This window comes from Carassius gibelio, chromosome B25 (assembly GCF_023724105.1).
Source record: "Carassius gibelio isolate Cgi1373 ecotype wild population from Czech Republic chromosome B25, carGib1.2-hapl.c, whole genome shotgun sequence".
Classification (NCBI taxonomy): domain Eukaryota; kingdom Metazoa; phylum Chordata; class Actinopteri; order Cypriniformes; family Cyprinidae; genus Carassius; species Carassius gibelio.
The window spans coordinates 10,521,353-10,538,316 of NC_068420.1; the positions used below are offsets into that span (position 1 = coordinate 10,521,353).

General features: G+C 36.8%; 1 protein-coding gene across 2 annotated transcripts; it reads left to right on the forward strand.

The window, feature by feature from the left end:
• Positions 1–444: 444 nt before the first annotated feature.
• dnajc24 (DnaJ (Hsp40) homolog, subfamily C, member 24) lies at positions 445–13,365 on the forward strand. Of its 2 annotated transcripts, none has more exons than XM_052598024.1 (6): positions 445–511; positions 641–753; positions 1,072–1,183; positions 6,705–6,843; positions 12,914–12,982; positions 13,061–13,365. In XM_052598024.1, the coding sequence occupies exons 3-6, from the start codon at positions 1,073–1,075 to the stop codon at positions 13,192–13,194; spliced, it is 453 nt and encodes a 150-aa protein (XP_052453984.1). In that variant the 5' UTR covers positions 445–511; positions 641–753; position 1,072; the 3' UTR covers positions 13,195–13,365. The 2 variants fall into 2 exon arrangements, with proteins under 2 accessions (XP_052453984.1, XP_052453983.1); XM_052598023.1 differs by having other exon boundaries at positions 481–499.
• Positions 13,366–16,964: the final 3,599 nt, after the last annotated feature.

Below are 16,964 nucleotides of genomic sequence, written 5' to 3' on the forward strand. Positions count from 1 at the left end.
TTGTATATTTTGCAATATATTATATAATATATGTTTCATTAATATATTATTAAATGTATTCAAATATATAATATATTAGGAAATAAAAAGGGAAAATAATATATTACAATATATGACAATATATTTTAAGAAATATATTGGTAAATATATTTTCCTTTCGTATGGGTCTACTTTTATTATTATTATTATTATTATTATTATTTGTATATATACCTTTAATTCCTATAACATGCGATTAGGAACCTTTTAGGAATCCTTTATTATTATTAATTAAATTGTAAACTAAAATGGAAAAAAATGCGTAAAAAGGCTGCTTTAAATATATACAGAAATGAACAAAATGAAAACAGAAAAAAGCCTCTTTGCTTTGAGCACGTCTGTTTCCACGGATACAGCAGCGTGTTTGTCTCTAAAGCATCCGTGTAGAAACGTTTAATTTGAGTAGTTCCGCCATCTCAAGAGCAGTGGCATGTCAGAGCATAGACATTTACCTTTTGAAGTATAAACATAAGTACAAATTATTTGTTTGCCGATTTGTGTAGTTTACATATATATATATATATATATATATATATATATATATATATATATAAAATTACAAAACATGGCTTTTTTGTTTAATCATACGTGTTTCTGTCAGGGCGTTAAAGAGCGAGGCAAACACTCGGAAGCAAACATGGGAAGCGGCATGGACTGGAAAGGCCAACGCTCATGACAGCTGCATAGAAACGGGGAAAAAACCCTTTATATTAGGTTAGTAAGAGCGACAGTTTAATTCTACGAAGTCAATCTGCAATATATGTATCTACATTACATTTTTTATCATTTTGTATGCTGTTGTGGTAGTTATATGTCGCGTGTTGTATCTTGTCCACTAACTGACTAGCAGTTAAGGTTACTAAAGACAGTTTACAATGTTTTAAACCTATTGACTGTTAACTTATCAGTTAAATATGGGGGTATGTATGTCGTAAATAAATAGTTAGCGAATCGTCCTGCGCATATCTCTCGTTTTGAACTCATAGTTAATGCTTTCCTGTGCTTTTTTTTTTTTTTTTTTGTATTCTTCAGGATGATGGTTGATTCCAATGGCCCACAGAAAGACTGGTACTCAATACTAGGTGCCTGTCCAACAGATGACATTAAAGAACTCAAACAGAAGTATCAGAAGCTCATCCTCATGGTAGGTGTTAAGAAAACTGTTTTAAACATTGAGAATAAGAACCAGCATTCATAATTGAGCAGCAAATCAACATATAATGATTTCTGAAGCATCTTTTTACACTGAAAACCTTAATGACTGCTGAAAATTCAGCTTTGGCATTCACAGGAATAAATTTCATTTTAATGTATATTAAAATAGAAACCGTAATCTTAAATTGTCATAATATTTCACATTATTACAGTTTTATTCAATTTTTTCAATTTAGTAAATGCAGCCTTGGTGAGCATGAGAGACTTTTACAAAACATAACAATAATAATAATAAAAAAAATTCCCTCATGGCTTTCAACTCACTCCTGACTAGGGATGCACAATCATGATTTTTCATGGCTGATAACGATTTCAGATTTGTTTTTTTAAATCTTTAAGCAACAGACAAGAAAGAAGGAGAGTATGCATAAACAAGATGTTTATTTGGTATTTATTAGGCCAAACTTGCTTTTGGCTATTGAAAATAACCGTAGCCATCTGAACTAAACAGCAGTAACTGCACAGTAAGCAGACTACATTCAATACAAACATAGATGATACAGACATCAGCATTTAGCTTTTGTTTTTGATTTGGGATGAAACTACATAAAACTGGCCTTAAATGAAAATATTAACTGTAACCATGTTAAAATTAAAAGCAACAACTGCATAGTTTTACAGTCCAAACAACACAATCAACACACATTTAATAAGATGTTTCTTAATCAGCATTCAGTATTTGTTTTAGTTTTGAAATTAGGTTTTAAATAAAAAAAACGGTCTTTACCAGTGAGACTAAATAAAAGTGTGGTATATAAATATATTATTCCTAAATGTTAAAATCAAATAATGTTGGTGCGAATAAAAAAAAGATACAAAGTGTTTCATTCATCAAATAAAAAAAATAAAAAAAAATTAGAGTAATGATTCACATCTATTTTATTACTTGAGCCAATGAAAAATAAATAACTTATTGTCTCAAGTAAAAAAAATATAGATGTGAATCATTACCCTAAATTACCCTACTTTTTCAGTGTGCTACAGCAGGTGATTTTTAAATCAAATTAAGTCTATGTAATTTTAAGGTAAAGATAATCATCCTAATGCAGAACTGACATTTACTTCTGGCTTTTCAAACGTGTATGCAAGTTCTAATTTACGAGAAAAAAACTTTTCAGTTTTGTCACAGTTTAGTCAGTTTCGTTTCTCATCCAACACTTGAGAAGTTGTTATGAACATCTTTTCACTGTCTACTCGTGTTCAGAGCGTGGACCGGTACAGTATACGCTCGCGCAGCTTTAGTGCGTTCAGAAAAGGGACTCTTATTTGTGCCGCAGTACACCAACGCCTATCGCTTCCTGCTATCTGTGCCTCAGACATGAAGCTCTGCATTTCCAGTGTTGAATGGCTGCCCGTGTCCTGCGCACAGATTTCGAAATACTGCCACACAAATGACATAGCGAATGATTACAATGTAGTATGTGCATGCAAGCGCATTTCCAGAAAAATCGGCCGAAAAAAAGACCAAAAACCCTATGGCCGCTCAACCGGTGCATCCCTACTCCTGACCATAATATGGAGTTTTAGTCCTATATATTACAGTCATGCAGACCAACAAACAGTTTTCGAAACTTCTGAAGTCAAAAAATTAATTGCTGCTGTTAGTTTTGTTTTAATATATTGATATTTTCTCAAAGTCAAAAAGACTGTGAACCACTGCCATAAATGCAGTCTAATATGTTATTCAGTGCATGTCTACCAAATTCATAGTGATAAAATTCATACCGAGATAAAGATTATGCAGATTATGCTTGATTCTCCCATTAAAGTTTCCTCCAAGGGCAAATTGTTCTTGCTAAATACGAGCTTTGAAAACATATGCACAATTAATCAATGGCATCAGTATTTCTCATTAATACACATTGCAGGTTGACTTATCCCAGTCAAGTTATACTTAAGCTGATTTGTTTAATCCCAAACCCATTTTAATTACAGCAATCGCATAACACCAGTCGATCAATCAGGATGTGTGCCGTGCAATTTGTAAAAGCAGTTTGAAGAGTCCAGACCAGCGCCTAACGCAATATACAGCAGGAAAGTGATTGGTAATGAAACCGTTAATGGTATAAAACTTCTGATCCAAGTCAAATGAATCAGTGTTGCATGATAGAAATGATATGTTTCTTCATATTATAGTCAGACAGTTGAACAGGAGTCTACAGATCCAGAATCAACCACAACATTTGCATTACCAGTGTAACCTCAGGCTTAAACCAATCCATACTGCTGTAATACGGATCGCAGTGGTTAGTGTTCTCTGTTCATGTCCGATCAGCCTGACAGTAGGGGGCAGTAGTGTGATGGTAGTAGCCTTTGTGCCCCCTGTCTCCTCTCCTCCCTCTCCACTGAAGCAGAGAGCGGCTGCAGGCAGCATACTAGAGCCCAGCGGAGGATGTGGCAGTGCTCCCTTCGCAGCCTCTGAGAGATGATGATGTATTGTTAGAGCTGGCGAGTGCTCCAAATTGCCCAGCCCTTTATATTGTGTTCCTGCTCTCCAAGCTCCATTAGCCCCAGTAAATGAATATTTTACAATGCGTGCAAAGAGACAGCAATTAAAGCGTGTAACTCCAGAGGGGCAGGAGGACGGGTCGCTCTAACCAAGCACCAGCCTCTCGTTGTGTTATGTATTTATGACTAGTACCTGAGCAACGCAGACTGCAAGTTGTAAGAGCGACACCATAGGATAATGTGTGATTGGTGTTTGTAACATCAGAATGCGTCCTGAGAAGACTTTGGAAAACAGCATAGTAAGCATCAAATCTAGCCAACGTTTTCAGAATTTTAAGTGATAAACACAAAAAATTGGGTGTAGAAATAGTTTTCACTCTTTTTTTTCTGCATGGTTGCATTCATTTGATTAAAAGTGATGGGAAATGCATTTCCATTATTATTACCTTTTTTTTATTATTCAAATAAATGCTGTACTTTGACATTTAATTTTTTCATCATAATCATATTAATTAAAACAACTGTTTTAAATTTATAGTAATGAGAAACATTTCTTGAGCAGCAAATCGGCATATTAGAATGATTTCTGAAGTATTATGTGACACTGAAGACTGGAGTTATGATGCTGAAAATTCATTGTCCTCATCACAGGAGTAAATGGCATTTAAAATGTATAAAAATAGAAAAGTTATTTTAAGCTGTAATAATATCACAGTATTACTGTTTTGATCAAATAAATACAACCTTGGTAAGTATAAGATAATTATTTGAAAAACATTATAACATCTTACCCCAAACTTATGAACAGTATTGTATGCAATCAAATTTATTAAATAATGTTCTTATAAAAGGAAACATTAATAAACCATGCCTAATACAACCAAGAAAATTGTATTAAATGAAATGGGTCATTTTGCACATTTTTTTTAAGTTTGTCTTTTGAGCCATTTAAAAACATAAATAAGTTTTTCTTTATAAACAAATGTGCCATTTTTACATTCAGCCCAGCACTCCTTCATCTTTCCACCAGACACTAAATCAAACACTCAGTTACGACAGACCTGAAACAGGGATAGTCTATTTGACAAAAGACTACCCAGGGAGATGTTTGTGAAGCAGCAGTATGTGTTTGCCAGGGCTAAGCTGCACTTCACACCTGTGCTCCTGACTCCTCAAGCTCACCTACAAAGAGTAGAGGGAAACAAAACCCTATCTCCAATTCCGCCACTGGGGAGAGAATCTGGCGTCCTGCTGGAGGTAACTGAGAGATTGTGCTCCAAGCTTGTGCGACCATTCTCAGGGTTCAGGAACAGAGCTGTTTTTTCTGTTTCTGGTCTGGCTGAGAATAGAAGTGGACTTTAGGATGGGTGGTGTTTCAGATTTACCACAGAAATAAAAACAAGATTTCTGATATCTAAACATAAAGGTTTAGTTTGACTTGAAATCTTTGCACATGCTGATTTAAAGTTTCACTTACAGCTCAGGTTTTCACTTTTACTTATTTAGCTTTTGGTCATTCTCTGATCCTCTGATCTGAAGCGTCTTAAACACAAATCGATTTAATCCTCTTTGCTGGCATCCTGTGCAGTTCCTAATCTTAATGTCTTTTTTACTCTGGTACTTTTAATTAAACTAAGATTTGAGTGAAAAAGGATGCTTTCTTGCATTATACCTACTTGAAATCCTCCGTTAAGGCGGCATGTGAAAGTGACTAAGACTGGAATGAACTCACTCCCAAAAGCCTTCCATCTTTTGGATGGCCCCAATAAATGATTTACGTCAATATCTTTAAGGTTCTTTCAGTTAAAGCTCATCAGCCCCTCTTTTTCTTATTCGAGGCGGCTGAGCGCTTGCCCTCTTTCACCCGCACTGATAACGCCAAGAAACGGTTAATGATTCTCTCAATCAGGAAGTTAATTTTTGGCTTGTTGCTGCATTTGCTTTTCTCATTGCGTTCTGACCGCCCATTAACAAAGTGAAAACAACAACAAAAACACAAACAGCGAAGGAGGGGATGAACGGGTAACAACGGAGAACGGGCGCCCTTAAATTTTAATTAGTTTTAAACGTAATTGCTTGAAATGATTAGTTGAATTCAGTCTTCCTGTTACTTAAAATTAAAAATATAATCACTGTGGACAGTAATTGGCTTGCCCCGGATTGTCGGTTATTGTAGCCCAGTGTCACCCCATGCATCATTACCCGACTTTGGCGGCGGTGCAGCTTCTGAACTATAGCGACCATACAAAAACACAAACACATGCAATGCTCTGCTTGCCTGTGCCAGAGCATAATCAGAGTTTGGTTGAATGCCTGCTCGAAAGGATCTAAGTTGTTTTCCGTTTGCCCCTCTCAACCTTGCTCTTCCCCAGTGGGCGAATGAAGAGCCCCACGGCTTGGCTGACCCTCGACCCCCACTAATCGATAGCCACAGCCTGCGCTCTGTAGATTCCTCAAGGAGAGGAATAACTCTATACTGTAAGAATCCAGCCAGGCTGCAAGGGACTGTCAAAATAACCCCTAAAGCTCACTATTGGGGGCTGCATTAGACTTCTGAGTTAAAAATGAATGAAAGTGAGCTGTGATGCTACGGTATGAACTGTCATATTTTAGGATGCGAAGTGGAGATCGCATTAGTGTTTTTGGCTGGAGGAAGGAGGCACCCTTTGCCCTTTTAACCGTCCACTCTGTCTAGCCTCGTCATTGAGAAGACACATCTGTCCTAACTGATATATATTTTGCCTTTTTTGCACCATTGTCCATATTAGAGCCAAAGCTTTGCATTCACTGGTAAATTGTCCAAAAGCAAGGCTAGTCCATCAGCAAATTGCCCATGAACTTCCATCGACTTTCATTTTGTTTACATCCTTCTAGTCTATCTTTTGTATCTCCAGTCATATCATCAGTTTCAGCTGTGATTTAATTAAATGTAAATGTCCAAGTTTAATAGATTCAGTAAAGCTTGATTGTCATCAGTCTCATTGCTCAATTTTGATTGGTAGTTTCACCCGGACAAGCAGAGGCCGGGCGTATCAGAAGGTGAAGCGGAGCAGCACCTGCAAAGATTCATTGATGTTGATCAAGCTTGGAAGATCTTGGGTAATGAGGAGAGCAGGATGGAGTACAACCTTCAGCTACGCGGTATGTTCCTGCCTGTCTGTCCTCTCATGGGACTGAAGAGATTTGGAGGAATATTTTGGAGTTGTTTAGATGGGCTTTCTTTTATTGAATTTCATAAAGGCTTTGTAAATGTTTTTTTTTTTTTGCTAAGCGACCACACTTGTGTGGTTGAATTATTGTATAATAAAATGGGCAAAAAAAATGGGCAAACGTGATTGCTAATTAATCTCATAGCAACCTCCCAGAATACTTTAGCAATTTTTATTTCATCCTTGTACTAGACAATTTTTAAATAATTATTTAGATTTTAGCTTCAATTTACTGAATTTTGTCAATGCACAGCAAAGCATTTAATCTAGATAATAATGTAAAAATGTATCATTTATTTATGTTCATTAATGTTAATAAAACTGTATTAAAAGCATAAACAAGATTTGTCACTAGCCCTTTGGGGCAGACATCTAAGATTCTCCGAAATATTTAAAAACGCCAAAAGAAGGAATGAAAACAGAGCTGTTGTCTTTGGTCTGGACAGATGATTCCTTACAGAACAGGATAGCGAGAATTGTGGGTAGTAGAGGAGGAGGGAAATAAAGAGAGATAGTGAGAGAGAATGTAGGTCAGGTCTGTCACACATGGCCAGTTCTTACATGAAGTGATAGTCTGCTTCTCTCCTCTTTTGCCTAAGGAAAACCTCCCCCTAGCACTCCATTAGGACCTTCAATAAGTGTACATCCAGGGTCCTGTGCGCCATTAACTGGGGAGCTGTGGCATCGCCTTTGGGGGGGAACACTTTGCGCAGCTACTTGCTAACATAGATCACAACAGCCACAGAATTGTCATATATAGAGCTTCCACAGAAAAGCCAGACCTCGTCTGGGCTGCACATGCAGGAGTGATGGAGTTGACCTCTTCAATTTGATGCAGTGACTTTATTACCCACATCAGACATGCTTTTTTATGTATTCATATGCAAGTGTTAAATAAAGCTTTCCCTTTTAATGCTCATTTAAAGGAATACTCTACTTTCTTAAAAAAAAAAAAAAAATAGGCTAATTTTCCAACTCCCCTAGAGTTAAAAAGTTGAGTTTTCGAAACCATTCAGCCGATCTCCGAATCTGGTGGTAGCACTTTTAGCTTAGCAAAGGTCATTGAATCTGATTAGACCGTTAGCATTCCGCTCAAAAATGACCAAAGAGTTTCTATATTTTTCCTATTTGAAATTTTACTCTTCTGTAGTTACATCATGTACTGAAACCGACAGAAAATGAAAAGTTATATATCAGCCTAGAAAATCGCAACTTTTCATTTCCGTTCGGTCTTAGTACATGATGTAACTACAAAAGAGTCAAGTTTTAAATAGGAAATATATAGAAACTCTTTGGTCATTTTTGAGTGAAATCTAAGAGTCTAATCAGATTTAATTTTATATGCTAAGCTAAAAGTGCTACTGCCAGCTCAAACTCAACTGTTTAACTCTAGAGTTGGAAAATGAGCCTATTAAAAAAAAAAGTGGAGTTTTTCTTTTTTATAATAATATTTTTTCATATATATCACTGTTCAATGTATTCATTAGTAAATGTTAAAATGGTCAGTTCCAATAGTCTAGTGGGCAAGTGCGCTGACATATAATGGAATGGAGATACAGGCGTGAGTCGTCCCGAGTTTGAATCCCAGCTTGAGGACATTTCCCAACCCCACCCCACCCTCTCTCTCTTTCCCACTTTGCTTTCTGTCTGCTTTCCAGTCATATCATAATACAGGTAAAACACACACACACAAAAAAAGACAATGTCAAAATTAATATTACAGTACAATGTTATTATGCCTAAATGCACCATTGTATTAACATTTTTAGCCGATTTTATTTATTTTATCAGGCATTATAGTATAGAATTTTAACAGTGACTATTAATTGGTCTGCACTTATAACATGACAATAATTTTTAATAACATATACATATCAGTGCATCCTTAGAAGAAAAAAGTCTGTGAAGATAATTTAACAAACTCTATTGTTGATACTTTAGTCTAAAGGGATATTAAAAATAATCTTGGCTCTCTACTCAAGTCTATATGGTCTGTTTTAATTACATTTGGAATCGATTCTGGCCAGCTCAAAGGATATACTAATCCCCATCTAACTTAAGTAGCTTGCCCTGTAGTCATTCACTAGACGTCAAAATGTGTGTCAGTATTGACCAGACATGGTTTGCTGTCAAACATTGTGGCCTCTATTTAAAAGGCCACGTCTGATTGGCTTAATCATTCGCAGTTACAAAATGTATAGTATTTATAAATATTCATGCACCCATCTTACCAGAAATTTATTCAGTCATTAATATTCATGAGTCTTATTCATGAGATATGAGAAGATAGCATTTTACTTGTGTTTACTGTCATTGGAGAAGTCTTTATGACTCTAATCGGTTTATGCATCTCTGATTTAATGAGCAGAAATGCATCAAGAGATAGCCATGCATTTGTTACTGGAGGTTATTCTGGGGTACTCCGAGTCCGAATAGTGTAAGGTAATTAATTGAGTTGTTGGGTTGCATAACTGAAGTCTTCCCTTCAGTTCCTAAATCTATTTTACATAAAATGTTTGCTTCATTTTATATCTGAATTAGATATTTTTAGGTAAATGGAGACATGTCAGACTACTCATTTCTACAATGGAGCTCATTTCTTTGTCTCAAGTTTTTTTTTTTTTTACCTGTAGGGAATGAATGATGGAAATTAGTTGCAAGAACTGAAGTGGCACCTACTTAGGACATTCCTTTAAACTAATTAAAATAAATCATGATAAAACACTGCACTCAAACCTGTTAATTGCTAGTATCTCAGACAGACTGCCAGAAAGGGACAAGAACCATTACGTGGAAGTGTCGCAATTCCTCAATTCATTATGAAGTGATGTGATCTAATTTTATTCTTGGCCTCTTGACAATTAATTGTCATAGTGCACTTTTTCACACATTTTTAGTTTTAAATCCACTTATTAGCTGCCTTTTCAGATGCCCACTATTCCCTGCTCGAATATTCAATGAATATTTCAAGACAACTCCTTTGTGTATATTCATAGCAGCAGTAGGAGATATGAAGGCTGTTTCGAAGTCACTGTAAATGACCTCAGATGACTTCGCAGCTTCCCTTTTTCTAAATCTCTTATAAGTGGAACAGCGGCCCAACGATCCTCTGTGATTATTGCTTAAATATTTCAACGAGCAAGGATTGCTCTGGAAACTTTTTACAGATACTTTGAATCTTCCAGACACTTTTTCTTTCCTGCAGGAGCACAAAGGTTTTCGGGTTTGGCCTTTTTTTCACAAAAATGCAGTGGTATATAAATTAAGTGGTATATAAAATGTAGCTTTCAGAGTACATTGAAATATAGACCCTAGTAAGGTTAGCTGGCATATTATATTTAATATATTGTATTCAAGGTCCTAGATCATGTCATTTTCAGTTTAGAGAAAAAATAATTTTTGTGCTTTGAACGTGGTAGCTGCATTACTGTCTATGCAGGGTCAGGAAGCTCTCAGATTTCATCAAAAATATCTTAATTTGTGTTCTGAAGATGAACAAAGGTCTTTTGGGTTTGGAACCACATAAGGTGAGTAATTAATGACAGAATTTTCATTTTTGGTTGAACTTTCCCTTTTAAAAAAGAAATGTTGATGCATTCAATTCAATTCAAGTTTATTTATGTAGTGATTTTTACGATACAAATCATTTCAAAGCAACTTTACAGAAAATTAAGTTACTACAATATTTAGTAGTAGCTTATCAATGGTGACTGTCAGTTTATGTGCATATGTGCTAGTGTTGTCACGGTACCAAAATTTCAGTATTCGGTACCGATACCAGTGAAAATCCACGGTTCTCGGTAACAATTTCGGTACCAAAGCAAAACACAAAAATATGCTAATTTAAAAAAATTGCTTAAAAAACTGAACTTAAGACTGGTGGTGATGCTTAATATTTTTGGTCATTGAGGGTTTCTGTAAAAAAAGTTATTAATACTAAAATAGTAATAGATCATATTAATTATTATTAAAAGATAATACTACTACTAATTCTACTATCATACTAATGTATATACAATGCACTATGAATTGATGAGCTGCTGGGTTCATGAATATTAATCACATTGTCTGTGTTTGGTCAAACTGATTTGCTGAAATCAAAACGGGGACCGTACTAGATCAGCACATTAGCTCCGCCCACTACCAGAGAAACCGGTATGTCTTCTGCTTGTTCGAAAATGAATATGAATAATTCTAAATGAACTCCATTATTTTGACAGGAGAAGACAATAAAGAATAGTTTACATATAGCGTGTTGCTTCAGCGTGGTAAGACTCTCGCTCTCTCTCTCTTTGCATGTGTGAGAAACAGCGCTATCAGTAAAGCGACGTTGAGTCGTGCGCCTTCACAAAGAGTTTACAGAGCATCAAATACAGGTGCGCTGTGCGTCCATTGAGATGAACTGAAAAGTTCAGATCGCTTGGTGGAGAGAGAACTCTGAAGCTCAGATGCTGAAATTAATGCAAGCGTCATGCGCTTCAGTCTATGTAGTAAACAAACCCGCATGTCTCTGCCATTCATTAATTCACACAGAGACGCGCAGAACACGGATTCATATTTCAAACAACTTTTGCAGCTTAATATTTACAGATACTGGTCCATATGGAGATTTGATTTGATTAATTTATGCTAACTTTGACAAATTCCATGACTGTCCATATTAAAATGTAAGTTTAATTTTCATGACTGGATTTTGAGATTCTGTCCTCGTTTTCTGCTTAGCGGAAATCATAGCGCTGAACCAGTTTTGAACGGGACCTCGGTACTACAGGTACTTTAAGAAACCTGGTACCGTCACATTTACATTTTTTTTAGTACCGACTTGGTACCGAAGTACCGGGTCTTTTGACAACACTAATATGTGCATTTCAGAAAAATTAATACAAGACGTGGTCAACCAGACAATTAACACTATTAACAGCAATTATTATATGATGCAGTCACACTTGTAGCAATGTTTGGTAGTTATGTATGCTGTTTCAGGGTTGGCATTAGGGGTGCATGATATTGGGAAAAAATGACATTGTGATATTTTATTTTTCTGCGATATATATTGATATATGAAATCTAATCTAATTTTTTCTTACAAACAAAAATGGGTTGAGTACACTTACATTCTCATTTTAAATGATTTAAACATCAGAGTATTTTTTAAAGTAGAGTAAATTATTGGTTTGTAACTTTAGGATATGGTTTGAATTGTTAACATATTAACTAACATGAACTTACCACGAGCAATACTTTTCTTACTATATTAATTATTCTTTGTTTATCTTAGTTTATTAAAACACAACTGTTCATTGTTTGGTAATGTTACTTCACAGTGCATTAACTATGTTTACAAATACTGTACAACTTTTGATTTCAACAATAAAGGCTATAGCCTAAATGTTGAAAATAACAATGTTGTAGAAGTGCAGTTTAGTAATAATAAATGTTAAATAATGTAGTTAAATAGTTTAGTAAATAGAACATTACTGTAAAGTGTTACAGATTTTTTTATACAAAAATTTAGACGTCAGGTCAGTTATTTAAACCATTCATTAAATTGAAATGATTTAAAGGAATTATTAGTTCGCGAATCAGAAGTGTACCGCACGCGTTGTGTAATTATCTATGCGGTTTAGGATATTGCACAAGATTTGACAACACAGAAAACATTTCATCACTGGATAGTTTTTGTTTGTTTGAAGACTGTGAAGGTGAGCGTGCACGCGTGGCCGGGGCTCTCTCTCTCTCGCGCTCTCTCACTCTTGCTCTCTCTATCTCTCTCTCGCTCTCTGCTCTCTTTATTTATTCTTATTAGTGGTGTATTAGCCATAATGTATTGCATTCCCATATGCTATGCTAAAATGTGGTGCTAAAATTATTTCTTAAGTGGTCCTTTAGGAAATATTGATTTGTTCATGATAGAAAAATAGCATGTTCTTTCATTGTTTTCTTCACACTGGACTTAAACATCAAATTAACTGCATCTTCATATATTATATTTCTCTCTGCAGCAAATGAACTGAAACAGAACTGGCCAGTGGATGCTCATATAACCCTTGACGACATGAATTGGGATTCTGGTTAGTGAACTTTTCTCAAGCAGTTTACTGGTTCAATTTCAGTCTGGATTATAATTACAAAAATCTCTTCTGTTTCAGACACTGAGTGTTACACGTACAGCTGCCGCTGTGGAGGAGAATTCATCTTGGAGAAGGATGACTTAAAAGAAATGGAAACAGTTGTGTGCTGCGATTCCTGTTCGCTCAGCATTGAAGTTAAGAAGGTCACATGAAACTTGGATATGTTCAGTGAGATTCTTATTGGAGTATTATTTAGCTCTTTTAAAATGGGACGTATTCTTTGGACATGGTTAATTTTAACAGGAAGTCAACCCCATTCTTAACTGAATGTGGCACCAATGAGAAACTATTTGTTTATTAAATATTTATTCATGAATTCAAAAGACATTTCTTTCTTAATGCTCTTCTAATGGTCTCCACATAGATGTTAAAATCAACTAATCACCAAATAACCAGAACTGGTTTCCAGAAATGGGCCACACTACACTCACAATGTCTCAGAAAGCCCGTTGTTTCCTCTGAGATAGACAAGCTCTTTTTACAGACCAGACGCTTACCAACAGGAAAATAAAAAACGTTCTGTTTGTTCCCCAGCCCCCTCCTTTCACTCCCCTGTGTTTCAGAGAACCAGGCGGCTCAGTAACCTCTTAGCTCTTGTCAACTTTGTTTGCATGTAAATAAATGCACTTTTTTCCTCCTCTGACAATGAAGTCACAAACTGCCTCCACACATCACTGGTCGAAAAAGGCCCTCTAGTTAATGATGAGCTTTTCTTTGCCTTATTGTTCTCCGGTCCACTCAATTTTGGGGGGATCCGCAAGGTTGTGGCACTGGAATAGGGTCATGGCTTTATTAAACTTCAAACAGTCATTAGGCTGTTTGCTAAAATCTGCGTCCCACAGTAGAAACAGCTTGATCGGGGCAAAACCACGCTTTTCATCAATGTCCTGAGGCCTGAACTGAGGCTAGACCTGCCAGTGGACCGGCAATGGACCGAACTGTAATCAACTGTGACATCAATTATGGATAATCTCGTCACTTTTGGAGAGTGGGCTTGTCAAAGCTCTAATTAAGTCATTGGTTCCCCCTATATGTGCAGACAGGATCAACAACACATCATAGTGCAATGATAGACATCATCATTCTATTTTTGAGGGGATGTACCTTTTAACCTTGTGTGCACTTGTGGGTCTGGACAGGCAATAAGGCTGCTGTGTTCATTTGAACGTCTCTTTACGTCTGTGTGTATGACTGAAGATGATGCACAAAAAATTATAACAACTTATAATTTGCATAGTAATGATGTTTTTTTTAATGTTTTTGTCACTTCAGTAAACTTTTTTTTTTTTTTTTTCCTGGTTCTTGTTCACAGGTAGTTTTTCGTTTAATGCAGAGCCTTCACTTTTTTTAATGATCTTTAATCACCTTTTTGCCCTCATGGTTTCGCATTTAATGCAAACATAATCTAATTTGCACTGAATTTGCATCAGAATTAGATTTCTGTTTAAAAATCAAACTCTTAACTTTAAAGGTTGTATAATTTCATCTATTTTTGGTGTATGAGCTCTACTAAAGATGTTTGTGGGAAGCTGATGGCTCTATGCTTGTGTTGTGGTTGTCTGGTTTGTTTACGACTGGGAGTCTTTCAGAGAACCAGAGGTTTACTGCCTAACCCATCATCCTATCCATTCAATTGGCAATAATGCTAACAGCCCTCATGCAATGCTAGACGTGTGTGTGTGTGTGTGTGTGTGTGTGTGTGTGTGTGCGTGCATGCGTGCGCGGGTGTGTGTGTGTGTGTGAAAGAGAGAGAAACCGACCAAGTGGGATACAGTTCTATTAAAGGGATATTTCACCCAAAAATGAAAATGTTATCTTTATCTGCTTACCCACAGGGCATCAAAGATGTAGGTGACTTTGTTTCTTCAGTAGAACACAAACTGGAAACCGTTGCAGCCTGTCAGTCTTAAGCCCCTTTCACACTGCACGTCGGACCCGCAATATTTCCGGAACATTGCCGGGTCGCCTTCTGTGTGAAAGCAACCATGTCCCGGGATCGATTACCGCATTGAACCCGGGTCGGGGACCTACAGTAGTAACATTGCGGGGTTCGACCCGGTACGAGCACTAGGTGAATAAAAGCCAGATCTAAATCCGTGTCGAAGTGATGACGCGCGACTCTTTTACCTGCTGTTTTGAAGGATGATCAACGTTCGCGACGAAAACATATGTGCAAACTGTAATGAAGCAGAGATCAGTTAGTTCCTCACTTTCCGCGCTGACGCAGAGATCGTTCGCTTGCTTCAGTGAAAGTATAGCGTGCCTAGCGTTTTTGACTCGTACATTACACGTCACGCGCTGATGTCACGTGTCGTTACGGGATCTTCAAGGGTTGTGTGTGAAAGCACGCACATATACCGGGTCATCACTGGCAGTGTGAAAGTGCAAAATCTAGCGACCCGGGAAGAATTGCAGGAACACTTTACCTGTGTATTTGTCGGAATGGCAGTGTGAAAGGGGCTTTATAATGTAAGTGGATGGGAATCCTGGCTAAAAATACAATGAAATAAAAATAACAAACAAAACCAAAATAAACCCCTGCTGCTTGTGACGATACATTGATGTGCAAAGACACAAAACAATTGTTTGTGCAATAAACTGAACAGTATTTATATGGTATTTTACCTCTGATTCATGCAATGTGCAAACTGTTCGAACTCTCCTTAGCATGTCTTCCTGAGCGCTTTTTCAAACGGGCATGAGGCATCGTCATCTTCATGCTTTATGGTGGATCGCAGACTTATAAGTGCATTAACGCCACATATCTCTCAATTAAACCATTGACACTCCCAACTGAGATTGTAGATTGTGTCAACCTCCCATTTGAGAGATGGGTGTAGATGGGTTTTGTTTGTGTTCATTATGTTTTAGCAGCGATTCCCAGCCACTTGCATTATAAGATTGACAGACTGCAACAGTTTCAGTTAAAAATCTCTGTTTGTGTTCTAATGAAGAAACAAAGTCACCTACATCTTGGATGCCCTGGTGGTAAGCGGGTAAACATAAAATTATCATTATAGGGTGAACTATCCCTTTTAGCCAAAATGTAACCACTCAAAATACCTATTAAACATTATAGATACATTTTATTCTGGATTCCTTTTGCTTTTTTTAAAAATTTAATCATTTGCTCTAATGTGTAGACCTGAGCTAGGTGTTTAAAATATGAATTGGTGTTTGAATCATGACTGTTTTATTTTAAAGGCTATTTACACGTTTGTTGTGAAAGCTGTTGCCAAGGGGAGTCACAATGCCACATCGTCCTTGATGTGCTCATGGACATAGACAAGTGACAGCACTGGTGCACCCATGAAGCCACCGGGCCCTCAGGTGCCCCCACCCTGCCATCACAAGCCCAGACATGTCAGGACCTGGTTTTAAAAATAACTCCCCCTTGTTTACCAAGCAAATCCACCCCCAACCACTACACCAAAAAGATGCACCGTCCTCCCTTGTCGATAATTATGTCAACCTGCTCAACACACACCTTTCTTTACCTGTTTTTTTTTTTTTTTTATGTTAGCATGTCATACAGGTTGGAAGACTGATTTCTGTGTTTAGCCAGATAGACTTTGAAAAGATGCAGCAGTAATGTCTCAAGGGAGGCGGACTTGCTTATAAATGAGTGCAAGTCAAATTTGAAATGCAACAAGGAACTGCTTGGCCACATGCAACTTGCTTGGAGATACAACTTCTTTGTTTGCCAATCTAAATTGGTTATTGGACTTATAGTTCCTTTCAGGAAAACCCACTATTTTTTGGTGAGATGCAGTGGGTGGTAATTGCAGACACTGTAGCTATAGATGTGTCATTTTTAGGAGTCCACCACACCTGAGCTGCCTGTTTTGTTTCCCACCCTTTTAGGAAGTAAACATCGGTCTACAGCTTCCGGAACCTAAAAAACATCATGTAGTATTGATTC

Excerpts from the sequence above, each read along its gene's own strand:
- dnajc24 (XM_052598024.1), top strand. The coding sequence starts at position 1,073 with ATGATGGTTGATTCCAATGGCCCACAGAAAGACTGGTACTCAATACTA. Across the intron at positions 1,184-6,704 it reads ATCAGAAGCTCATCCTCATG|TTTCACCCGGACAAGCAGAG; the intron begins GTAGGTGTTAAG and ends TTTGATTGGTAG. Across the intron at positions 6,844-12,913 it reads GTACAACCTTCAGCTACGCG|CAAATGAACTGAAACAGAAC; the intron begins GTATGTTCCTGC and ends TTCTCTCTGCAG.